The sequence below is a fragment of the Rousettus aegyptiacus genome, unplaced genomic scaffold (assembly GCF_014176215.1).
Source record: "Rousettus aegyptiacus isolate mRouAeg1 unplaced genomic scaffold, mRouAeg1.p scaffold_m13_p_10, whole genome shotgun sequence".
Taxonomy (NCBI): domain Eukaryota; kingdom Metazoa; phylum Chordata; class Mammalia; order Chiroptera; family Pteropodidae; genus Rousettus; species Rousettus aegyptiacus.
In genome coordinates, this window is record NW_023416285.1 from 50302544 (window position 1) to 50329079 (window position 26536).

A 26536-nucleotide genomic window follows, 5' to 3' on the forward strand; every position below is an offset into this window, starting at 1 on the left:
TTTCCACCCTTGAAGAGCTCTGATTTAACAACACAAGACAGCCCAAATTTAACACATCATGGCTCCCTCTCTCTTCCTTTAAAAGCAAAACAAAAGCTGAAAAATGAAAATCAAAACTCATTTTTTCTGGGTAGCTGCTTTGGGACGAGTGCTACTACCTCCTGCTTCTGCCCCCACCATGCAGGCCCACCCGAGAGATCCAGCTGGTGGCACTCGGCATGTGACAATATTCCATGTCATTCATTCCTACAGTAGTTCTGGAGGCTGCTGGTCCTCCCTCAACTTCTCATTTCTATGAATTCATGTAGGATGGGTGTAGTGAAAGGAGCACTTGACTCAAGGCCAGTCAGGAGAATTGAATTTGAATCCTGGCCTTGTCACTTAGGTGAGAATTTGAGTTAGTCACTTCACCCCTCTGAGCCTATTTCTTCACCTATAGAACAGATAACCCTCGAGCTCATCGCACTAGAATGCTTTGAAGAGTAGATGAGGGGCTACCTGTGTCGATCCTTGAAACATGTACATTCTCAGCAAACTTTGTGTGGATATGAATCTCATTTCTTCTGCAGAGGATAACTGCCACAAATAACTTTCATGGTATAATAAACCAAAAGGACCCTGAAAGATTACCTCACTTGTACGTAGCTTATAGCTAAGATCTCTTAAAGTCAGAGTGCTTAAGTGACATGGTCTATCGGTGACAATAACAAGCCAGAAACCAAATGTAAACTGGTTTACATGTTTCCATACATATTCCTGCCAAGTGAATCCTCTTAAAATAAAATTCATAGCATTTTCTTCCCCTGATCACAAACCTTTGGTGACTATAGATGGCCTGGTAAATAAAGTAAATTGTCTCATCCTCCTACTCACAGTTCTTTAACACTTGTCCTGAAATCTTCCTTCCTACTTGTTCTGCACTGTTCCTCTCCACACAGTCTGGGATTCACCAACTAGGCTATTTGCCATGCCGTGTACATGCTACATTGTGAACTCTTGTGAGAAAGTGACTGTCTTATTCATGGCCAAATCCCTAGTATCTAGCCAGTTGCTTGGCTCAAAAGCTCAATGAGAGTTTATTGAAGATGGTGGGCATTCTTCATTATGATAAATATAACAACAGTAACAAAAATAATAATAACTAAATGGTAATGATAACAGTAAGTCACAGTAACATAAAAATCATAGGCATCTACCATGTTACAAATTTATTAACTCAACTAAACCTTACAGTAACCCCATCATACAGATACTATCCTTATTTCCTCTTATGGATAAGAAGACCATGGTTCAGAGAGATTGAGTAGCTTACCTAGTATTTATTGGTTGACTCTTTCAACCAATGTTATTGAGGGTCTCCCATGTGTCAGGCTCTGTTCTAGGGGTTGGCTGTAACCTACATCATCCTCTTTGTGAACAGGGTTTTTGCTCTAATGGAGCTGACAGTCTAGTGGCAGAATACAGACACCCTCACCAAATAAATGAGATAAAGTAAGAAAGTGGTAAGTGATCAAAAGGAAAATAAAGCGGGGTAAAGAGATCAACAGTGATGGGATTACTGTCTCAGATAGGAGTGTGAATAAAGGCTCCTGAGGAGATAACGGTTACCCAAAATCCTGACTCATGAAAAGGAGTAAGCCATTAAAGACCTGCAGGTAAATGTTTCAGGCATGGGAAATGGTTAGTGAAAAGGCCCTGAGGCAAGAATGTCCTTGGTCTGTTTAAAAACAGTAAGATTGCCAGTGTGTTTGCAGGTAAAAGAAGATGAGAGCCAGGAGGCTGTGCAGATTCAGACCATGCTGAGCACTGTAGGGATGATACAGACTTTGGCTTTGTTCTGACTTGAAGAGGAAGCAATTAGTGTTAGAGCTGAGAAGTGACAGATCTATCCTGGGTTTTAAAAGGACTCTTGCAAGGATGTAGTGAGTAGTGATATCAGTCAGTTACAGGGATATGGAAGTCATACATGTGAGAGATGACAGAGGGATGGGAGGAGATTGGGTTCTGATGGACTGGATGCGGAGTATGTGAGGAAGAAGGATGCCTAGAAGTAGCCCAAGGCTTTTGGCCTGAAGAATCAAAAGAAGAGAGGGAAAGTCTGAGGGAGGAACAGACTTGGGATTGAGGAACTCAGTAATCCATACATATTAACTGTGAGATGCCTATGAGCCACACACGTGGGGAGTATGAGTTAGTTGACAGCTGGATATATTTGCCTTTAGTTCAATGAAAAAAAAAGGCATAGAATTTTATATATCTCAGGGTTATCAGAACTGGATGGCATTTTAAGTCATGAGATGGGATGAGATCATCTCAGGAGTGAGTGTGGAGAGAAGAGGAGGGTGTGAGTATAGAGAGGTCGGGGAGAGGGGAGGACAGTACTGGCCCTATAGTGCTCCAGTGTAGGAAGATGAGGGGTGAAGTAAGGCAACAGAGACTGAGAAGGAGCACTCAGCCAGGCAGATAAAGAACCAAGAGATAATGTGTCTGCCGGGGGTGGGGGAGGGGCAGGTAAAGATGAGAGCAGAGACCATTTGTATCAAACACTGCTGATAGGTCAGATAGAGCCAGGGCTAAGAATTAACCTCAGACTTAGCAAAGTGGAGGGTGCTAGATACCTTGACAAGAGCAGTTTTGGTGCTTACTGCTGGGTCGATTCCAAAGCCAGGCGTGCACAGCATTAACCATGTGCCACTGGTCCCCCACCTTTGCATACAAGTGCCCGAACTGTCTCCTTAGGCCTAAATTCTCTTCATTTCCTACAACTCGGCTCATGTGCTCCTCTATCATGGAGGCTTCCCTATTTCCTCTAGTCGAATTTAACTCCAGTAGCATTTACCTTATTTTAGAATTAGTCATGGGTGACTATGAATGGATGAGTACTTGGATTAGTAGGAATATGCTATGTGAACTTCTTTACATTAAGCACAAGGTCTTGGGAGATGCACAATATATATATTTTTGATTTAAAACTTCATAATCCTCTTTGGTCTATAAAATGGACTCTGGCCCATGCTCAGTGATCTCCCTCTCACCTGCCATGCCCATCTCTTTTCCAGCCATTCAATCATTTCTTCATTCATTTACTCTAAAGTTGCTATTGGGCACAACATTCCCTAGAACTATAAGTGATCATGACCCAGCTCTGTCACTAATTTTGTGCCTCTTGATCCTGCTGGCTTAGAGTTGAGGAAATCAAGACAAGTGGTTTAAAGCACAAGCCAGAATATTAAAACAGGATTGTTTTGGATAGTCAAGCCATAACACTAGGGCACTCGTGGAAAGTCATAGGTTTTATCAAGTTACGGAGATTCTTGCATGCCAAGCTCAAAATTCGTGGATCCACGGTGTCTGGAGTATCTTGGAGGGGCAGGAGGGTGGCAAAAGGAAGTGCGCACAGGTGGTGGTGAGGGACTGAACTGGGAAAAAGAGGAGAGATGGAGTCTGCATGCCTGTACTTCGATGGCACCTTTGTTAGGGACAGTCCTTCAGACACTGAGTCAAGTCAACATCCACTCTGCTCTAGGTGCCTAGCCTATGCTGGGGACGTTGCCTGCATGTTGGGAGTATGGACAGTATCAGGCAGAAGGTGGAGGCATGGGAGTGTGGCAGAGATGGAGGCAGGAAGTACACACCTAAATGCGGTGTGATGTGTGGCTGGAGGTATAAGCAGGGTGCTAATGGGGATGGGGCTGAACAGAGGAATCTGAGTTGCCAGATTTCTTCCTTTTGCCTCTCCAGATCTACGTCTCCACTTTGTTCTCTGAACAGGCCTCCAGGGGGCTGACCTGTATGGACCACATGAATGGGCTTCCTTGTCCTTGGCTTCTGGCTGCCAAGAGGAAAGGGGAGAGTGAGGGCACAGAACGGATTCCCTTCATCCTCAGGAGGTTAACCTTGGTTAGCTGTGTCTCTCAACTAAGAGTCACTGCTCCTCTCAGTGGTCTCTTCTACAAGACTCTCTCCTTCTGGGTTCTGGTTACTTTTCTCTCCTCCTAGGCCTGACTCACAACAGTTCTGCTGTTATACTCCCCTGTGGTTCCCTTAATCCCCAGCCAAACCTTTGTAGTTAATACTTTTATTCTAGTTTGACTGTATCTCCCTTGATTGTTGGAACTCTTCACTGTTATAGTGGTCCTTTAAAACAAGAATTTGTAATTCTTCGGGACTTAATTCCCTAGTAAACCGTGAGCTCCTCCATAAGCAATCATGTCTTATTAATCGTAGCTCTCTCTCTTCCACTTCCACTGTCTAACAGAGTTTCCATTCATAGTGTTTGTTGATTAATTTTTTGTTAAAGATGTTGATTTCTCTACAGTCACAGCCATTCCTTTGACCCTAACTGATCGCGCATGGCTCTGTCCCCAGTATTCTCCTCTCGGTCCACACCCCAGGCAGGACTTCCCAGGGAAGGGGTCCAGCTCCATGTTCCCCCTTCATCTTCTGGCTGTTCTCACCTCATTGTTTCTCAATCAAGATTCCAAATGCCTTTTTTTTCTAGAGCCTTTTCCTGCTCAATGCCCTAAAATTTACAGTCTCCACGCTAATGTCAGATGCATGTGACCTCAGAAAAGACCCTGAATCTCTCTCAACTGTTATTTCCAAGATTGCAAAATCCAGATAAAACTAATTCTAACTTCATAGAGTTGCTGGGAGAATAAGAACAAATGCGATGTCCTGTAAAATCTATTGTCTTCTCCATGAAATATATCAGTGACTATAAAAAATAAGCAAGTTCTCTACACCCCCGCCCTACTTTTTTGGACTGGCTTCCATGATTTCCATAAGCACTTTGTTAACATGCTGAGCAAAATCGTAAAAACAGTTGACATCTCCTGAGTGCTTACCCCTTGCCAAGAACTGTTATAAGCACTTTATATATTATTTCATTTAACCTCCACAAGAACCATATGTGATAGAATCTATTTTATTCCCATTTTACGGATGAGGAAGAATAAGGGTACAAAGAGATGATATAACCTGCCCAAGGTCAGAAGCCAGAATTGAAACCTAGGAAGTTTGACCAAAAGCCATGCTATTAATCCCTTTACTTACGTAGTCTCATTTGTTTACATTCCCTGTGACATACGTAAAGACAAGTCATAAAGCTGACAATTGGCCACAATTAATGAGATATCATGTGGAAATTACTAAGTGATTAAAAATAAAGTTTGGACTCTTATGGAAATTCTTATAAATTATTCTTCAGCTCAGGTGTAACACTCCAAAATTCAAACTTAATCAGTTGTGTTTCGTTAGCCAAACTGCAGTCTTAACATGTCAGCATCGTCAGGGTGTTAGCAGTTAGTGTTCCAGCCTGAGACTCACCTGAACTTAGTGCGTGCTCCACATCCTGCATGATGGCCCTTTTGGGGGCGGTGGTGGTCTCCATGTCTACCAGAATACAGGTCACTTTGGCTGGCACAGTTGTTTGGGGTGTTGTCTCCGTGGGCAACAGATCCGAGGTGGCATGTGAACTGGGGGTGTGGCCAGAGCTGTGCTCCTCTACTGGGGATTCTGGTGTGGTTGGAATTCCCGTGGGCTTGGTGCTGGTCTCAGCAGAGCTGTGGTTGGTGCTGACGGAGGCAGAAGAAACCTCTGGTGGTGAGGTTGATGAGGGTAAGGGTGATGAGGCCGGAGCCTGAGGGGAAGTGAGTGCAGGGGACTCGGCGGGGAACTGTGACCCTGTAGCTGGCACACTTGCCTCGGGAGTGCCTGAGCTGTGTTCCGTGGGCATGGGTGTTAAGGGGACCCCACCACTTGTTGATAAGGGGTCTGTGTTTGTGCCCTCCCAAGTCAAGGTTGGGCTGGTGGTCTCCTGTTCTCCTGGCTGTATGGAAACATTCTTGGGGAGTAGCGATGTCTGCACTGATGTCGCTGTAACTGGGAGCACTGAGTTGTTGCGCGTGCCACTGCTTGGGGAGGCAGGAGGGCTTTGTGAAGAGCTCGTCCAGGTGGCTGTTGTAGAGGTAATCTTTGCCGAAAGAGAAACAGGCAAGAGGGCTGATGTAGACACGCCCTGTACCCTCAGTCCTGTGGAAGAGCCAGTACAGATTGGTCAGTGTGTGCAACCTGAGAGGCAAGTCTGTCTTATAGCATTTTCACAGGTCTTTCTCAGTTTGCATTGTGAGGGGGACTTTTAAGTATTTTCTTCCCACTACTTGCTCTTCCCTTCCTTTGTGGCTATCAGTAGGAACCGAGCTGAAAGCTCAGTAAGAACATTAGAGGTTCAATGTAGATCCAGCCAATCCATGTAATGACCTAATCTTGTCTCCTGCTTGCTTAAAACCATACCCTTAAAAAGTGAAACTCTCTGGCTTTGTGGGAATTTGTTTAGGCTGCTAAGGGCCCTGTGCCTGTGGGGATTCACATGCCTGTGGGGGATGCCCAGGGCCTGTGTTGGGAGCAGGGACGGCATGGTCAGTGAGTGGAAAGGTGGAGGAGGTTACTGATTGGCTGGCTGTTCTCTGTCAGAGGAGCTCAGTGATTGGCTGTCCCCTGCTCCAGGGTCATGAGCTCTACGGTTTAAGTACCAGGATGCAAGAGCGATAGGCTTGCTGGCTGAAATGAGTAAAGGTGTGAGCACATTCCTTGCAGAGGAAGAAAGGTGGGAGATTCCAGAATAAAAGCTGAACGGAGAATCTGAGATTTGGATGTATTTTCTGAGGCTGGAACCCAATTCTTCCAAATTATAGCCTGGGGTCTTTAAGATCATGTTATTTTACAAAATGTTCTTTATATTTTGTAAAATTTAGAATTACTTTTCTTTCTTCCCCCCCCCCCGCCCCACTTACCCAGTTTAATTAATTAATTAATTCAAGTATTGAATAAATAGCTTCTATGTGCTAATACTCTGCTAGATACTGGGTTTATGATTTCACTTTTTATATAAAGCATCCTTGATGGGATCCCCGTGCCCCTTACCATTCCCCAATTAGCGTTTCCTTAGTCATTTTCACCTCAGTGGATGACTCTCGCTTTCACTCTGTTGCTCAGTAAAAAACTGAGACATCACCCCTCACACCCCACATCAAATCCATCAGGGAATCATGTTGACACTATCTTGACATCTGTCCCAATCCAACCACTTTTCATCACCTCTCCCATTATCTACACATCACCTGAGCCACAAGTCACTCGCCTAGACAACTGCCATGGTCTCTTAATTGGTCTTCTGGTTTCCAGGTTTCCTCCCTTTCAGTCTACTTTTCACACAGTAGCCGGTATTATCTTTTAAATTGGTAAATGAGATTGTGTTCTTTTACTGACATTCTCTTGTACTTAGAACAAAATCCCAAAGTAATCCCCTATGATGTCCCATGTTCTCAGGTCCTGGTCGGTCTCTACTCAAATGCCACCTCCTCCTCAGCAGAGTCTTCCCAGATGATCCTAACTAAAATCATTTTTTACTCTAGCCTCTCACTTTTTTTTTTAAGATTTAAATTTTTTAAATTGCTAAACATTTACTGTTTTAACCATTTTAAGTGTTCAGTGGCATTAAGAACATGCACTTTATTGTTCGACCATCACCATCATCCATTTCCAGAACTTTTTCTTCCTCCACAAAAACTCTGTACACATTAAACAATAACTTTCCATTCCTCTCTCTCCCCAGCCCCTGGAAACCACGATTCTACTTTCTGTCTCTATGAATTTGTTCTAAGTACCTCATGTAAGTAGAATCATGCAATATTTGTCTTTCTGTGACTAGCTTATTTCACTTGGCATAAAGTCGTCAAGGTTCATCCATGTTATAGCATGTGTCAGGATTTTCTTCTTTATTCAGATTGAATAATATTCCATTGTATGTATAGACAATTTTTTATCCATTCATTCGTTAATGGACTCTGATGGGTCGCTTCTACCTTTTGGCTATTGTGAATAATGCTGTTATGAATCTGAGTGTACATATAATCTGAGACTCTGCTTTCAGTTCTTTTAGATACATAACTGGAAGTGAAAGTGGTAGATCATATAGTAATTATATATCTAATTTTTTTAGGAACTGCCATACTCTTTGCTCATTTTTGTTTTTCATAAAATAATTTAGTCCTGAAATTGCATTTATTTATTTATTTATTTATTTATCTATTTAATCTCTCCCTTCTACCAGAGTGTATGCTCCATAGGGTACAGGGATCTCATCTTATTCACTGCAATTTTCCCCAAGCGTAGGATAGTGCTTAGGTCATAGTAAGTGCTCGGTGAGTACTTGTAGAAGGGAAAAAGGAAGGAAAGAAGAAAAAAGAGGAAGGAGACAGGAAAAATAAAAAAAATCTTAAGAACTTTATTAAAAATACTTTATCATCTTTCCTGTCTCTTCTATATACAACTGAGCATGGCAACATCCATCATAGCTGCCTCAGGGATGGCTGGCTCTCTGGTGTTACATGAGGTCAGGAACCTTGCTTAGAAAGTCAGCGTCACTCTGTGTCATTCTACCATGACATAGCCCTATGCCTGCTGTCTCGTTAGATCTTCAACGGTTTAGTCCTCCATACTCTGGAGATTTCCTTGGGTGTCGCATATATGTTATGGCCAATCATGATCAACATGGTCTAGAATCTAGCACAGAAGAAAAGATAAAAGATGTATGAGGGATAAAACTGTTTACTTCTTCATTCTGCTGTATAAGAGACTCAGCAGCTGATGGCAAGTTCTGCTACAGAATCTGTCCTTGTCCTTGGCTGGGACATGGTTTTCTTGTTATTTAACTAAAGTTAACATTTGAATTGCTATAAAAATAATTGGTTTTATTTTATTTAAAAGGAGTCAATCAACACCATAAAATGCAAGAGAGTTACTCACTGGTCACCATGAGGGTGGAGCTCCCAAAGTAGGCCAGATAAGCCCATGTTGCTATGGTGGACTTTGGCAGCTGTCAAAAGTGTCAACGATTTCAGGATGAATACAGATCAAGAGATCTTTGAAATATGGACAAAACAACAGTTGAAACAAATATTATTAAAACACTGGATCTTCACGTGTGACCTTTGAAGCTTACTGGCTTTGCATCCCATTAGCTCCCATGGTCCATTAAAGATTCCAAGGCCAGAATAACAAAAATGACGTTGTTTACTATCGTTCATAGTATCATATAATAGATGGGCAGATGGAAGCGGAGTGAGCATGTCTGGTAGCTGAGTCAGAGTCTTTGGAAGCATGAAATGAACGATTAATGAGTCATATACAAAGGAGCACCTACTCATTCATTCATCTATTCAAGCTCTTATTGAGTAACTTCTATGTCTATGGCCTTGCCCTTGGAGCGTTCACTCTCAACCAGGACAGAAAGGACAACAGAATTATGATATGACAAATGCCTCGGAATTAAAAGTTGTAATGAGAGCCCTGAGGAAAGATGAATACATTCTTTATGGGGACCATGGAATGTAAAAATATACAAATGACATTAAGAAGAGTCACAGAAGAGAAAACATCGAGCTGGTTCTGAAAGGAGGACAACATATATAACGTGTATGATGTTCAGGGTGACGACTGCATTGTCATTTCCCACTGGAGCTAAAAGCTGTACCATGGAAATCATTATAGTGCCAAAGATGACACACACCAGAAGTTAGTTTTGTTGCAGAAGACATCCATTTTCTTGTTTAATTCTGACTAATATGCTTTTATAATTCCTACCCTTCCTACTCCAAAGAGGATTGGAGATGGTCATTCATTTCCATGGCTCCCTACTGATTACTCATTTAAAGTACTTTGCAGTCTAGTTCAGGCAATTCCTACTCCTAACAAAACTACAGTGCATGAAATTGTGTAACTACACGGGTTATCTTCACTTGAACAATTAATATTAAACCTTAATGTTTAATTAAAAATTAAGGACATAAAAGCTTCTGCCTTGCCTTATTTGGTGGTACATTCCATACTTTTCTGACTGCCTGAGGTTGGGTTGTCTTTCAGCATGAAAATATCCAGGGCTCAGGCACCATGATTATCTTAGAGACTGCTTGCTGTCCCAGTTGCCTCAGGCTGCCAGAACAGAATATCATGGACTGGGCAGCTTTAACAATAAAAATTTCCTTCTCACAGTTTGGAGGCTGGAAGTCAGAGCAAGGTGTGGGGCAACTCAGCTTCTGGTGAGGGCTCTCTTCCAGGCTTGTAGGCGGTTGATTTCTAGCTGTGTCCTTGCATGCCCTTTCTTTGTATGTGCTTGTGGAGGGAGGGAGAGAGAGAGGGAGGGAGAAGGAGGGGGAGTGAGCGAGCTCAGAAGTTCTCTGGTATCTCTTCTTATAAGACACTAATTCCAGCATGAGGACCCCATCCTCATGACCTCATCTAACCAAATTACTTCCCCAAAGCCCCATTTCCAAAGACCATCACATTGGTGATCAGAGTTTAAACATTCAAAATCACTGGGGAAATATCATCTCTGCCTTTTCATTTGTAGGACTTGTATTTGTACAGAAATACAAAATTGAATAAGCCAAACAGCTAAGGATGTATACTTCTTCAGGATTTCAAAAAAATTTTTTTAAACTAGAGAGGACCTAAGTGATGAGTGAGTACAGCCCCTCATTAGATAAGTGAGGGAACAGACAGAGATGTGGGGAGTGATGTGATTGAAACTTTACATCTAAGAGAAAGAGTCGGGCAGTGTTATTTGGAGAGAATTGTGCGGGGACAGAGTCAGAACTAGAACCCCCACCCTCTGACCCCACCACCCCCACACTGTGCCCTGGTCTCAAAAGCGCTGGTAGAACATACGGTGGCAATTATCAGTACAGAGTAACGAGGAGGAGCCCACACGAGACGGGGGCCACTGATGAAGTTAAAGTAACGTAGTGCCCCATACACCTTCCCACCTAAAGCAGAGCTACTTTTAGTTGAAGAAAAGAATTGGTTCTAATATTTCCTTGAGAAAATGACAGAGGAAATAGAATGAAAAATTGAACACATTAAACTCTAAATTAGAGATGCTTGAGCATTGCTCCAAAACAGAGTGACATTGTCAGATATGGCGTTGCCTGCCCGGACAGTGACAGGCTCACATGCCTCAAACAGATTCGTTCAAGGAAGGAAATTTCTTAGACTTGGTCCAAATGAGAGGTCTAGGAGTATGACAACCAACTAAATCTGAAATTCCTGCCTGTAAGTTTACAAACGGCAGTTCTTCCTCAAGTTATGTCAGCTTTTATGTTTCAAGAATGGCTGACAGACTATCACTCAGAAGAAAGGATTTGTAGTTGGATAGAAAACTATTCATTTGCATGTATATTGTCTTTTATGGAGGAGACCAATATCATTGTTTACATCTGTCCGACATGTGAAAGAATGTGTCTGGCTTGATCCCTGGTTCCTTTGCCGTGCTAGGAGGAGGGGTTTGGGGGCTGATGGCTGAGACAGGGAGGTGAGTTCTCCCAGTGCTGAGAGGAGTTACAGTACATTCTAGGCTAGTAACTTTGCATTCTTCACATGTGTTCTAGCCTTCTGGTCCAACTGGGCATCAGGAATACGAGTCGGCAACATTGGTAGCTGGTGGACCGTGAGTACCCTGAACCGTCACCTTTTCCTGGGTTTCATGAACAACACCCTGGGCCAGTGCCAGAGTCCCAGGCAGCAATTACCTCTGTGGCTCATCTGTTCTCCCTCTCCCCACCCCCTGTCCCCAACATGTCCTTTCTTGTCCTTGGTTTGTCAAGTACCCTAGAAAACATGTGACAATTCTTTGGCAGATTCAGTGAAACTCGATCAAAACATAGTCGAGGCCTCTCTAGGGGCTGCCAAGTCAGCCCAAGTGTTGCCTATGGCCTCAATGGATCACGCCAAGCCTTCCTGGCCCTGGCCCCATGGCTCTTGAGGTCTGCACGCGAAGTAAGGGTTACTTCACCAACGGTTACTCCCCACAACCACCCTGCAAGCTTCTTAAAAGGCCACTTGGACCCTATCACTCCACTGCGAGGGCTGAGCGGAGGACAGGAAGACTGCACTGGTTTCTCTCTGCACTGAGGATAGACCTTTAAGTGCTACCTGATGCTGAGATGGCCTTCTGTGATTCCACCCCAGTCTGCCTCTCCAGCCTTGCTCCCTACCAAGTGCTTAAACACAGCAGACTCTTTATTCTATTTCTTCTGCCTCGACAGCTCTCCTCCACTCTGTCGCACTTACTCCTATTTATCCTTCCAGTGTTAGCCTAGGGCCTTTGCTGATTCTCCTGATAAATCCACTCCCTGCCCCCAACCTCTTATGTGCTCAAGTTCTTGTATCTTAACTCCATAGCACTGAAATTGGCATGTAACTATGTAACTACTTATGAGAAGCTTTGTTTAATGCACACCTCCCCCTTTAGACTTTAAGATTCATGTGCAACAGGGATTATAGTGGATATGCTCGCCATATATTACTCCTGCTTGGCCCATGGTAGAAATTCAAATATATATACATATACACACATACTGTCTTTCTCTCTCCACACACACACACACACACACACACACACACACACACACACACACTCACACACTCACACGTAGTGAATGAGCTAAGTGTTCTATGCAGGGCATCATCTCATTTAATCATAATAACCATTGTCATCTTGGTTTCGCATATAATGAAACAGGCTCAGAAAAGTTAAGTAAATTCCCCCAAATCACGCAACTACTACATGGCATGGATGAAACTGCCTGGCCCCAGGCTAACCGTTGAACCACTCTACTGTACTAGACTGGGAAAGCCTGGCCCCAGGCTTGTAAAGCAATCAGTCCCCAGTTTTTCTCTATCCCCTAATAAATTCTCCAGTGTGGGCTACTAGGGCGGTATTTTAAAAAGTCGTCTGATTATATGAACCAATCTCCTTCCCTTTAATCCTGTAACAAGCTTCCTAATATCCTGTAGATAAATCCTGAGCTCCCTAGCATAACACACGACACCTTTGATGATCTCCGGACCCCGTTCTTCATGAGCTCTGGGATCTTATCGATCCAAGTCACCACGCGTTCCTGAAATATTCCAACTGTCCGCCTCCTTGCCTTTGCACCCGCTGTTCTTCCCATCCCGACTCCCCTCTCACTACCCAAGTTAGGAGACCTTTGGAGCCTTACCTCCTCTATGACTGTTTTGCAACTTGACAGAGCCCTTCTCCTCTGTGAGGCCACAGTGCTTCATACATACTTTAATTGTAGCACACATTATACTGAGCCATAATTTCTTGCTTGTCTCCCATCAGACTGGGAGCCCTAATGATTATTTTTTGTGTCTTAATGCCTGGCGTAGGGAAAGTGCTCAGCAAGTGAAAACATGGATTTTCTACCTTTGGAAAAACAGAAATGTTCTCTGGCTTATATGCTGAGCCATAAGAGCAGAAATGAATCCTTCCTTTGCTTTGTCTTTAAGTTCCATAAAAACCACCAGCTAATGTGAAATTTTGGATGGGTCTATAAACAGAGTTTTGCTAGTTTTGCTTGCTTGTTTCTACTTTGGAGACCGCAGGGATTTCCTCTCTCTCTGCATGATACAGACCAGAGTCACCAACTCTTGAAATGCTGACTATCAATCAGTTGATTCAAACATAGGCTGGCCTTACCATCCTTGCACTGAGTGGACTAAACATCAACGAACATTTAAGAGAGAGAAAGACAAAGTAAAAAATAATCTTGAAATGATAGATATTTTTTAATATCGAAGCCAGGTCTTAGTGTTCTTTAGCTTGAGTGAAGCCACTGTTTGGGATCCTCACAGTTACAAAAATTCCCCATGTTGCTTGTGGTTGGGGCTGCTAAAGGCACCCAACACTCCAGAAGGTTTATCTAACATCTGCAAAATCATTACTAATCAGAGTCTGGTCCGACCATATGGCATTTGAAAGCTATCATCTGTCTAGACAGAATGTGTATGCCCCAAAGCCATCAAACTGTGTTCAAGAAGACACTTGTTTGAAGTAGAAAAGCCATATTCTCCTGAGTATTTTGTTTATGGAAATGAGATACAATTGTAGTCCAAAATGAGAAAAAGTTCTCTGTGTTCTAGCCGCCGAATCAGACCTGGTGTATGGCTTAATCTCTCCATCCATGAAATCAAGACTAATGGTATCACCAGGCTCCCTATGGGTGCTGTGAATGTTAATGAGAGAATAACATTTGTGAAGAATGTTCTACTTCCTGGGGGAAAAAATAATACTGTTTTTTTTCCTTTTCCCCAGAAGCAACATCTGTCTTTGTCAGTCAAATGCCCCCCAAAACTCATTATCATTAGGTCGTGGGGACTGTGGTGGCCAGCCTCAGGAGGAGGCCATGCTGAGGCAACGATGCCAACAGAAGCCTGAAATTCTGAAGGTACCATATTGGGGTTTCTCAAGATGGGCATTGGAGAGAAAGAGAGACCACACAAGGAGGGCAAGGACCTTTTCGGTTGAAGGTGGATATGGGCGAGTGCAGTGTGTAGTAGGGTGGTAGAAGAAGACCTAATGCTGCCTTCAGGAAGCAGGGGCTTTTCTGAACAAGGTCAGGTTCTCAAGTACCCTTCCATGGACTCAGTTCTAATATTCGTGAAGCCCAGGGCAAAAGTACACACAAAGGCTCGCATGGAGAATGTCTAAATATGGAACTGTTATACATTAAGACATACCCCGTGGCCTGTGCTCCATCAAGGACCCTGCAGCACACTCTCAGGGGACCCCTCTAGTGATCGCAGCACTAACAGAATAGAGATCTGCTGGGCAGCGCAGGCCAAAGCTGGTGCTGGCCCACCTGAACCCAGGACGGAGACCAACCTATACTCATTGCCCCAGCAGCGTTGGTGGGCAAGCTCCTCTTCTCAGGCCTCACTTTTCTGGTAGGATTTTCAGGCATTTGAAAGCAGGGCGGGAGTGTGGGTAGGCACCTTGGGTGTCCTGTGGTGATCAACTTTAAACAAAGGCAGCCACTCCTCTGGTGACTCAAAGCTGAGGCTGTGATTCTCTCCTCTCTACACTCAATCGTGTGCTCGTTGACCACACTCACAGGCCTGGGGGCCCAGTTCAGTTGCAGTGGGCCTCTCCTGTTTGTTCAGTCAGTTAATGAAACTAAAAAAATTATTTTTCCTTATGGGATTGTAAATAAAAAAATCTTTGTTCTTGAGTGTTTGTAAAATGCAGTGGTCTCTACCCTGGTCAAGTGCGGGTGTACCCTTCCATCCACTTCACCTCCTACAGGCCCAAGTCACAATCAAGTTATTTCTCACACCCTATGATCTCTGGAAACCATGAGAATTTAAGAAAGCCCGTATCAGCCTGTTTCCATCCTGAACCTCTTCCTTCAAATCCTTTTTAGACTTAGAGTTGCCCAAACGGCTGAGGCAGCACAGCTGTAGTTCACCACCGCCTTCTCAGCCTAAATGCACCTGTCCACTGCTTCCCCCGCTTGTCTGCAGTTCAGCTGAGTGTCTGGTCCATGACTCCTTGTTCTACAAAGAGCTACAGATCTTTAGGTGGTCAGTTCTGTGGCAACCTGCCTTTGGAAGGACAGTTCTCAGGGGCATCCCAGGTAGATGCATCCTGGCATTCTTATTGGAGAACGAGTAGACAATTTTACTAATTTAGTAGGCAATTTGACTAATCATAGGATAATGCCCATAAAATGTAATCAGAAAAGTGAAGCTGCTTGCTTCACAGCGTCTTAGTTAACACTTCCCTAATGCTTATTATAAGCCAAATTCTGGGTACTTTACAAGTATTAAGTATTAATATCCACAGTCAACCTAGGGTAAGTATTATTATGTTCCCATTTTAAAAAGGAGCAAACTGAGGCAGAAAGAGTTTAAATAATTTACCAAGACATATAACTAGAAAATAGTATAGCTTTGATTCAAACTCTAGAAGGCAGTCTATCTCAATGACTTGACTTCTTAACCATCTTGCTATATATAGTTATATAGCTGAGATTGATGGGATATAGGATAAGGGACTTCTGAAAAACCATTGCTTCCTTATAAAAGGAATAAATCAGAAAAGGAAATTCTCTTGATGCCTACTCCTTCTCCTCCTTCCTGTCTTTAACGCAGTTGTGATGTGGTGCAGTGGCAGCCACCTTGTGAAGCCAAGGATGAAAGTCAACCCCCTAAGGATGACAAAAGTAAAAAGGATGACAAAAGTAAAAAGGAGAAAGCTTTCTCCCTAACAATACTGTTGAGCTTGCCAAGCTAGGCCTGGGGTGCCCGTCCCAGACTTCCTGTTAAGTAAACAGTAAATGTCTTTGGGGATTAAGGCACTGTTGGTCAGGTTTTCCTTTTCTTGCAATATAGGTGATAGATCATGTAAAAAGCTTATCACAATGCCTGGCACAAAGTGAGAGCTCAATAAATATTAGGCTATTATGTTGATCTCTGTCTAACTGGAACCTAGGCCCAAATGCTTTCACCTCTTTTAATCTGCTAATGATTGTCAAAAGGCAATTTTTAGGCACCATCAGAGGGAGACAGTAGTATCAGCCGTGAGTGGTAGGGATGGAGTGCTCCTAACATCCTTCAACAAAGCAATAGGCAGCTGGAACTGTTAGTGTTCCCAGAGGGATTCTCACGGAACGCATCAGAAAGGAAAAAAAAAAAACAAAAGAAAGAAAAAAGAAACCTGGCTAACTGCGATTTGTGTTTTTCTGCCTTATTTAAAAAAAAAGTTCAGAAACTCCTGTGGCAGTTTTTACTATGAGTCTTGATATGACAGGCATGAAACTAAATGGCTTCAGTAGGGTAAAGAAGCAGAGGAAATAGCATTCGGGAACAATCAGAGATCTGGACCTTGTCATTATTAGACAAGCTAGCCTGCCTTTCTCAGTGTTATGAGGTATAAGCAAGAATGTACTCACTAGAATGGCATCCAACTATTTTTAAAAAAATTTAAGCATCACTTAGCAGTTTACATTTTAAAAATCTATGAGGATTCGTTTGTTTCGGTCCAATTCTACCGATATGTATTGAGTGCTTGCTATGACCAAGGCACCCAGGTATCTAAGTGACATGAAGGAAGGCACTCTGGAAGAGAGAAATTTGTTTTGTATTTCATATAGCCTTTCGTGTGGGCTTTCAGCCTGATAGCTGCAATTCAGCTTTATTTTTCAATCATGTATGTCAATGCTTAATGTCTTCTGCATCTGACCTTTCTGAATAATAATAACATCTGATATTGGCACAGTCATGTTTCCTCCTCTACCGCCTTTTCTCCACACAGAAAATCTGTTCTGTCAAGTATGCTGAAAGGCTGGTGATGTGGTCTGAATGTTTGCATCCCCCCCCAACCCCACCCCCCGTAGTTCATATCTTGGAATCCTAAACCCCAATGTGATGGCATTTGGAGATGGGGCCTTTGGGAGGTGATTATGTCATGAGAGTGGAGCGCGTGTGAAAGAGATTAGTGCTCTTATAAAAGAGACCCCACGGAGCTCCTTAGCCCCTTCCTCCATGTAAGGACATAGAGAGAAGGTGCTGGTCATGAATCAGGAAGAAGAATTTCAGCAGAATGCAGCCAATGCTGGTGCTTTGATCTTAGACTTCCCAGCCTCCAGAACTGTGAGAAATAAATTTCTGTTGTTTAAAGGCCACCTAGGCCATGGAATTTCATTACGGCATTACTAAGTCAGAAGGGAATAAAAAAGGAGGTGAAGGGGTTGGGAGGCTATCATGTAACACCCTGTAAGGTATTAATTAATTATGATTTCTGCACTTCAGCTCTCTTTCTGCCTTTTAAACTGTCTCCTGAACTACAAGTTTAAAAACTTACAGTCTCAGGATACGGTTACTAGCATCTAAAGATCTCTATCCTCTATACACATCTAAATGAGAATGAGTCTTGTTACATACTTGAGCATCCTAGTCTGATAGTGCTGAGGCAGAATTTGGAACCCTGAAGTCTCTCTGAATTTGTGGGAGTCTAGGGTGTAGTTTCTTGGACAAGCGTCTTCTTTCCCTTGAGACCCAGTTTCCATGAATATTAACCCTTTCCCTATAAGAGACCCTCGATGCTATGGTTAGCGCCTCTGCTGAAGGGGGTCCTTTTCAGAACCAGGACTGTGTGGAGGATGGGGGCTGTGCATGGAACCACACCACACAGCAAGACCCAGCTCATTACCAGACTCTAGGAGAGGATTTTGTGTTTCGTTTTCTTGTGGAATGTGGTCCAAGTCCTGAAACATCATCAAAGATAGATGGACTATCCTAGGGATGCAGGGAACCGTATACCCATTCTTTCCTTGAATAAAGAGAAAGGGCCTTGAGAATGGGAACTCAGTCATTAGGAGGTCCCAGTCATGTGTGCGAGCTTGTAGTTCACATGAAGATGTGAAGAGCACAAGCTAAGGGGAAATAAATCTTGTGTCCAGTTCATGTGTTATTCGAGTAAACTATTAATTTTATAAGAGTGAATCTCCTCTGCAGAAATGTTCCTCAGAATGAACTAAATCGGTTGAAATCAATATGAGGAACCATGCTTGTAAAAGATAGTGTGGGTAATGAATTTTAATCAGATACATGATGAAGGAAACTGGCTGTTTAAAGAAATTCCATGGTGAATCCTTATTTAATGTGACAAATTACCTCCTAATTTGTCACCTGTGTATGAAGCGTTCTGATTTTTAATTTGCCTAAATATCCGGACTCTCTTATGCTCTTGTTTCCTAACACATTTACTACTCCGGAAAGAAGCCACTTGCTCTCCTTACTCATGGAGTTTGCACCTCTGCTTAAAATAATGTAAATCAGACTTGGTCTTCAGGGTTTCATTTGTTAATCAACCTCCAACTGCTGCTACTTCTCAGCATCTCTTAAATGCCTGTAGCATGGCTACCTCAGCTAAGGAAAGTGTCAGCAACACCAACTGGGGAGGCGCCACTGGCACTGTTATTAAAGTACAGCATATTCTGATGAAAATCTTTGGGATTCATTAAAATGCTGCTCCACAGCCACTGCTGGCAGATGCCATTAAACACATCAATCTGGAAGGACAGAATCTGGCAACGTGAGCTCATTTGGGTGAATTACAGAAGCTGTATAAAAATTGGCTCTGCTGGTAGCTCAATCTGAAGAATAATTTTGCTTTTGGTATATTTATTTAGAATAGCTTTATAAGTGTTGCTGCTTAGAAAGAAATTATTCAAAAAAGTAACTCTGCCCATTCTATACCTTATGAATCACTTCTTTAATACATTCCTTGTTCTCTCTGGCAACGTTTGGCTTATAGAGTGACACCCTAAATGCACGCTTAATTTGAGGCAAAGGCACTTGTACCTCATGGTTTTATTTTAAAAGTGATTTTGAAGTTTAAATATCGAGACTTGCATTCTCTCCTGTGTTCCAGTCCTCTATGTCCAAGTGCATTTTGGGCTTTGCACTCAAAGTCAATAAGTCTAACAACAGGTTTATTATTCCCTATCAAGCCAGCTTCTCTGACCTTCCCTTGTTTCTGTCGTTACCCTTCCCCTTATCCAAGTTCTTTTTACTTTATTTTTTAAAAATAAAAATTAATGCAAAAGAATCAAACTGGACCACTATCCTTTATACAAATAAATTAACTCAAAACGGTTTAAATTTTTGGATAAAAGACCTGAAAACACATAATTCCTGGGAGAAAACATAGTTGGTAAGCCCCTTGATGTTGGTCTTAGCAATGTTTCCATGGCTCTGACTTCAAGTGCAAGGGAAACCATCATTAAAATGAAAGGCAACCTATTGAATTGGAGAAGGTATTTTCTAATCGTACATTCAATAAGGGATTAATATACAAAATATGTAAAGAGTTCATACAATCCAACAACAACAACAAAAAAACCTAATTAAAAAATGGGCAGAGGATCTGAAGACATTTTTCCAAAAATGACATAGGGATGGGCAACATGAAAAATTGTTCAACATCATCAATTATAGGGGAATTGCAGATCAAAACAGTAATGAGACATCACCTCATACCTATTTAATGGCTATTATCAAAACAGCAAGAAATAATAAGTGTTGGAGAGGATGTAGGAAAGAAAGGACGCTTATACACTGCTGGGACTATAAATCGGTGCAGCCACTATGGAAAACAGTATGGACATTCCTCAAAAAATTAAGAATAGAACTAACATATGATCCAACTATTCCAATGCTGGGTATTTAGTCAAGGAATACAAAAACATTAATTCAAAAAGACATGTTCATTGCAGCATTATTTACAATACCCAAGATATGGAAACAACCTAAGTGTAACTTATGGACAAATGGATAAAGAATGTAGTATATACTATATATAATGGAATACTATTCAGCCACAAAAAAGAATAAAGTTTTGCCACTTTCAACAAAATGGATAGAACTTGAGGACATTATGCTAAAAGAAATAAATCAGAAAGAGAAAAACAAATACTGTATGATTTCACTCATATGTGGAATCTAAAAAGAAAAAAACAACCAAAACCCCCAAAACAAACAGATCGTAGATATAGAGAGTAGACTAGTGTTTACCAAAGGGGAAGGGAGTTCGGGATGGGAAAAACGGGAAAAGGGGTCAATTGTATGGTGATGAATTGTAACCAGACTTTGGGGGGTGATCACTTTGTGGTATATATAGACATTTAAGTCCAATGTTGTATACCTGAAACTTATATAATAATAAAAATTGTATATATTTAAGTTGTACAACATAATGATTTTATATACATATATAGTGAAATGATTACTACCATCAAGCTAACATATGATCTCCCATATTTACCATTGTTTTTATGATGAGAGCTCCTGAAATCTACTCTCTTAGCAAACTTTCAGCATACAATATGGTATTAAGTATACACATCATGCTGTACATTAGATCTCTAGAACTTATTCCTCCTACATAAGTGCAATTGTGTACCCTTTGACTAACATCTCCCCATTTCTCCCACTTCCCCACCCCTGGTAACCACTGTTCCATCCTTTGCTTCTATGTATTTGACTTTTTTAGATACTACATATAAGTGAGATCATGTAGGGTCCTCCCACCCCCTGTTTTTGGCTTATTTCACTTAGCACAATGTCTTCCAGATTCATCCACATTGTTACAAATGGCAGAATTCCTTTCTTTTTTTTTTTAAGGCTGAATAATATTCATACACATTTATTATAATTTTTTTTAAATCAATTCATCCAAAGTTACACAGTTCACAAGAAACAAAGCTGAGGTTTGGGCCCAGATATGTCTAACTATTCTAGTAATCCTACAGGTCTTTTTGTAAGGAGGCTCTTATGTCTGTAGATATGGAGGCTACCAAAGGAAGCACTTCGTACTGTGGTGAAATATTAAGCTACACATGAGCACACACAGACATAGACACACACAGATGCATACATATGCCCTTCTAAATATGCATCAGGAAGGAAGAACTTTTGCTTGTCCTGTCAAATACAGAAATTCCTCATAGAGCTAGCTAGAAGGAAATGGGCTGGTCATTCATCCATAGGACTGATGCCCACATGTCTTTTGGCAGGAGCTATCTGACAGCCGGACTACTGATCACCTTCTCCTAGCACAGAGGCTGCTTTTAGCATGACAGATTTACATCTCACCCTAAAAGCACTTTATCAACTGTTAGTCAGGTCTCTGTGGACTGAAGCAGAATCACTTTGGCTTGGTATGGTTATGAGACTGTAATTGCATTCACAAGTCTTTATACAGAAAATCTACCTTTTACTAAGTCCTTATCAAATAATGATATATAGAAAAGCCAAAATTATTCTTTGCAAGATCAGAAATAGCATTTCTATTTGCCGTGTAATTGAATCAAGAACATTTCAGCTTTGGCTTCTCTCTCAAATCCACCCTTTCATTCACTAAGCCAAGTAACAGCAGAATAAAAAGGATATAAGAAAACTTTCTGAAAGGAACTCTCGTACACTGCTGGTGATAATGTAGATTGGTATACCACCAGGGAAAAAGTATAGAGGTTCCTCAAAAAATTAAAGGTAGAATTACCATATGACCCAGCAGTCTCTCTTCTGGGTATCTACCCCAAAATTTTGAAAACGTTTATTCATAAAAATATATGTTACCCTCTGTTCACAACAGCATTATTCACGATGGCCAAGACATGGAAGCAATTGAAGCGTCCTTCAATAAATGATGGGATAAAGAAGATGTGGTACATACATACAGTGTAACACAACTCAGCTATAAGATAAAATACTGCCATTTGCAATGACATGGATGGATCTTGAGAATAATACGATAAGAAAAATAAGTCACACAGAACAAGTCAAGAACCATATGATTTCAATCATATGTAGGATATAAAGTTGAAAGCAACACAAGAACAAGACAAGCAAACAAACACTAATAGACACGGACAAAGGTATGATGGTTACCAAAGGGAAAGGGGGTGGGAAGAGGTAGAAAAGGGAAGAGGGGGTTAAATATATGGTGACTGAGGAGATTTGACTTCGGGTGGTGAACATACAATGCGATATACAGATGACGTATTATAGAATTGTACAATTGAAACCTATATAATTTTATTAACCAATGTCACCCCAATAAATTTAATAAAAAAGAAAATTTTCTGAACCATACAGAAAAAATTAATTCTCCTTTTTTATGTATGATCATACACATAACAATATGTAATAATTTTGGCAATTTATGTCTGGAACCTAGAATGCAAAATGATACAGGGCCAGACCATGTAGGGCCTTCTAAGACTTGTGTGAGCTTTGGACTTTATCCCAATGATTTTGAACAGAGGGGTGATGTGATCAGTGTTAGGTTTTTGGAAGATAACTCTGGTGAGGGTCGAAATCTGATTGGAGGCTAGCAAGTCTGGAACCAGGGAAAGTTGCTCCAGGCTGTTTCAGAGTAGAGAAGTCACTGTCCTGGGCTAAGGTAGTGGCCATGGAGATAGAGAGAAGTGAGTGCATTCAGGACACTGCTTGAACTGGGCTCCTTTAATGTCACTCTCAGTACCTATCCTGGGCTTGCACAGTGAATACTTGAGGGTCTGCAGCACATACAGTGAACTCTGGAGCCAGACTGTGCTGTTCAAACCCTGAGTTTGCTACTCATTATCCCTGTGACCATGGATATTGATTTAATCTTTTGGAGCCTCAGTTCTCTCAGATGTAAAATAGGGGTAATAATAGTATACATCCCATAGTAAATATGTAGTAAATGCATAGCAAATACATGTAAGCAGGTAGGACAGTACCAGGCACATGAGAAGCTCTTGATAAATATTATTATTATTTAGTGTGTCCGATATTATATTGTTATTTCCTTTATTAACAGTCTTGTCAGTCTACCCCATGATGGCATCTTAAATAGCCTTCCTACCTTATTCTTTCCCTGCTTAAATCTACTCTGCACCTGACTTCTATATTAATCTTCAAGACATCTTTCTTCAAGATGTATCACTAAACTTTTCCAGCTCTCATAAGTCCCCAAATTAAGTCAAAAATTCATAATCTAACAATTTGAACCCTTCCTCAACCTCATCTTATTTACTCTTCTCTAAGCTTTTTTCCTATTATAGTTATGACCCCAGGGAATGCCCTTTTGGTTTATAAGAATTTAAATTTGCAAGGAATTTCATGTAATATCTGCTTTGGCTTCTTCTAATGATGCATTTATTCACATTTATGAGAACTGTTTTGGATAGTCTGTACCTCTCAAGTAGCTGGGTGCCAGGAAGAGCCCCTATAAGGTTATCTCCCAGTGGTGAAGTATTCTCTGTATTTTTGGTTTGCAAGTCTGTAGTAGTGACAACCTTATGTACCATTTGCTTTGCTTTTATTGATTTATTTTGTCTTTTGTGGGTTAAAAAAAAAGAAAAGGACAGTAACAGTTTAAATGTATATTATGCAATAGCCATAAATGAGCCAAACAAAGGCATTCAGCATTATTACAGATTAATTAATGAAGAGAAATTGCCTTGGAGGTCATGCTGTGACAACTAATATTATTTACTGATGTGACAGTGTCCATTGGAAGGAGATTTGGTGTTTTAGTATAAGTGGCTTAATTTCAGGGCTCAAGAAGCATCATCTCTTGAAATTAATAGTAATTATGTTTTAGACTTATAGGAATTTGCCTTATGAAGGTTTTCAGGAAGAAATTACTCTTGAAAGATTGAGAGACTATTTACTTCCAAAGCATATTCTGCTCAATGTTGGGCATTGGCTTATTCTTCCCCTCCACACAGTGTACTAATTCTTGCTTCTTGGTCTTAGCTCTCTCCCTATTTTTCTTTTACCACATTACCAAAGTCTATTTTATCAAAGACTCTATTACTAGGGCCCTGTCATCTGCGAAGTCTTTTATAATAATTATAATCCATGTTGGCATTTCCCTTCTTTAAACTTCTATTGCCTGTTCCTTATTTTTTATTGATATCTTTTTTTGACTATGTAAATAAGGAAAAGTTAATATACAAAAACAGTACATATTTAAAGTATATACAACTGATGCAATTTGACCTATGTCTTCTAGTATGAAACTGTCACCACAATCGAGGGAATGTACATATCCATCATACCCAAAAGTTTCCTTGAGCCCCTTTGTAATTCTACCTTTTTTTTTTTTTTTTTTTTTTACAACCAGCCCTGTTCACAGACAACTGTCGATCTGCTTTTAGTAACCAAAAATTATAAATTGTCATACATTTCACTTCACTTCTACCTGCCTACATGTATTAGCTGTGCCTTAAACATTCAATTATATTATAAAGATATGTAAAAAATAAGAGACAAAGTATTTTATATTTATCCCATTATATATATTCCATTTCCCTTTCCCTGGTATATCAGTTATATATGGCTGCAAAATAAATTACTCCAAAACTGAAACAGCTTAAAATAGCATGTATTATTTCACAGCTTCTGTGGGTCAGGAGTTAGGGTGCAGCCTAGCTGCAGATCTCCACAAAGGTGCAAACGGTGTGTTCAAAGATTCAGTCAGCTCAAGGCTTAACTGGGGAAGGATCTACCTTTAAGTTCATTCGTATGGTGGTTTGCATGATTCAGGTTCTAGTGAGCTTTTGCACTAAAGACTTCGGTTTCTTTGCAGCTGTTAGCTAGAGGCCATCCTCAACTCCTTGGGCTCCTCTATAGTGCAGCATAGAACATGGTAGATTGCTTCATCTGAATGAGCAAGCAAGATGAAACAGAGAGAGAGAGAGAAAGCAAGGAAGATGAAAGCCAAAGTCTTTTATGTCCTAATCTTGGAAGTGACATCCCAGCACATCTGCTGTATTCCATTCATTAGAAGGAATCTCTCGATTCATCTTATACACAGTAAAGTGGATTACACCAGGAAATGGGAATCATTAGCAGCCATTTTAGAAGCTTACTACTGCATGCCATCTTTTTTTGGGGTGTACATATATTACAAAGTGCACAACACACTGTTATCACTTTTGTTTTAGAAAGACAATTCCTGGAGCTCTTCATTCCTTTGTTTAAATCCTGATTTCTATCTGGCATTATTGTCCTTCTGCTTGAAGGGTTTCCTTTGACATTTCTTAAATTGCTTCTTGGCTGACAGAGCATTTTCTCAACTTTTGTGTGTCTGAAGAAATCTTTACTTTGTCTGTTTCTGAAAGTTATTTTTGCTGGGTAAAGAATTCTAGATTGACAGCACTTTAGACTGTCAGCCTAGACTTTCAGTACTTTAATGCTGTTACTTCACTTTTTTTCTAAACTGTGTTGTTTCCAATGAGAAAACCGCATGCGATTTTTATCTTTGTCCCTTATTGTCTTTTTTTTTTTTTTTTTTTCTGGATGGTTTGAAGAGTGTCTTTTTCATTGGTCTTAAACAATTAGATTACAATGTGGTTTGATGTAGTTTTCTTTTCTTTCTTTCTTTTTTAGTCTTTGGCAATAACAAAATTTAGAAAAATTAAATTTATTTTTATTAGTTTCAAGTATACAGTACACTGGTTAGACATCAATATAGTTTGTAAACAATCCCCCAAAATGCTCCCACTCTTGCCTGACCTTCCACATAGCCAAAGTATTAATGCTAACTACATTTCCTATGCTGTGCTCCCCATCCCCATGACCATCCATCGGCTACTCATTTGTACTTTAACCTTTTACCTCGGTCCCTCATCAAATTGTCAACTATTGTAAATCTGTTTTTGATTAGTTCTTTTTATTCCTTAGATTCTGCATATAAGTGAAATCATGTAGTGTTTATCTTTCTCTGTCTGACTTATATACTTTCTAGCTCCATGAAAGCAATATCTTTTTCCATCCTTTTATTTTTCATATGTAAGGGTCTTGTTTTCTTATCCTTTGAGCCACTCTATCTTTTGGTTGGAACACTTAATTCTTTTCCGTTTAAGGTACTTATTGATAGGAATGTAGTTGTTACCATTCTTTATTCTTGTTTTTGATACACGTTTTTTCTTCTTAAAGAAGTCCCTCCAACATTTCCTGAGATACTGGCTTGGTGGTAATAAATTCCTTTAGTTTATTTTTGTCTGGGAAGCTCTTTATCTGTCCTTCAACTCTAAATGATAGCTTTGCTGGATAAAGTATTCTTGGTTGTAGGTCCTGAGTCTTCATCATGTTGAATATTTTGTGCCAAGTCCTTTTTGTCCTGCATAATTTC

The 26536-nt window shown here is 40.9% G+C and overlaps 1 protein-coding gene across 1 annotated transcript in view; it reads right to left on the reverse strand.

The window, feature by feature from the left end:
• PARM1 (prostate androgen-regulated mucin-like protein 1) overlaps nt 1-26536 on the reverse strand; it is a 95703-nt gene that overhangs the window by 29892 nt on the left and 39275 nt on the right. Inside the window, exon 2 of the mRNA XM_016154000.2 lies at nt 5329-6033. Within this exon, the coding sequence (XP_016009486.2) occupies nt 5329-6033 (705 nt within the window). The remainder of the gene's footprint in view (nt 1-5328; nt 6034-26536) is intronic.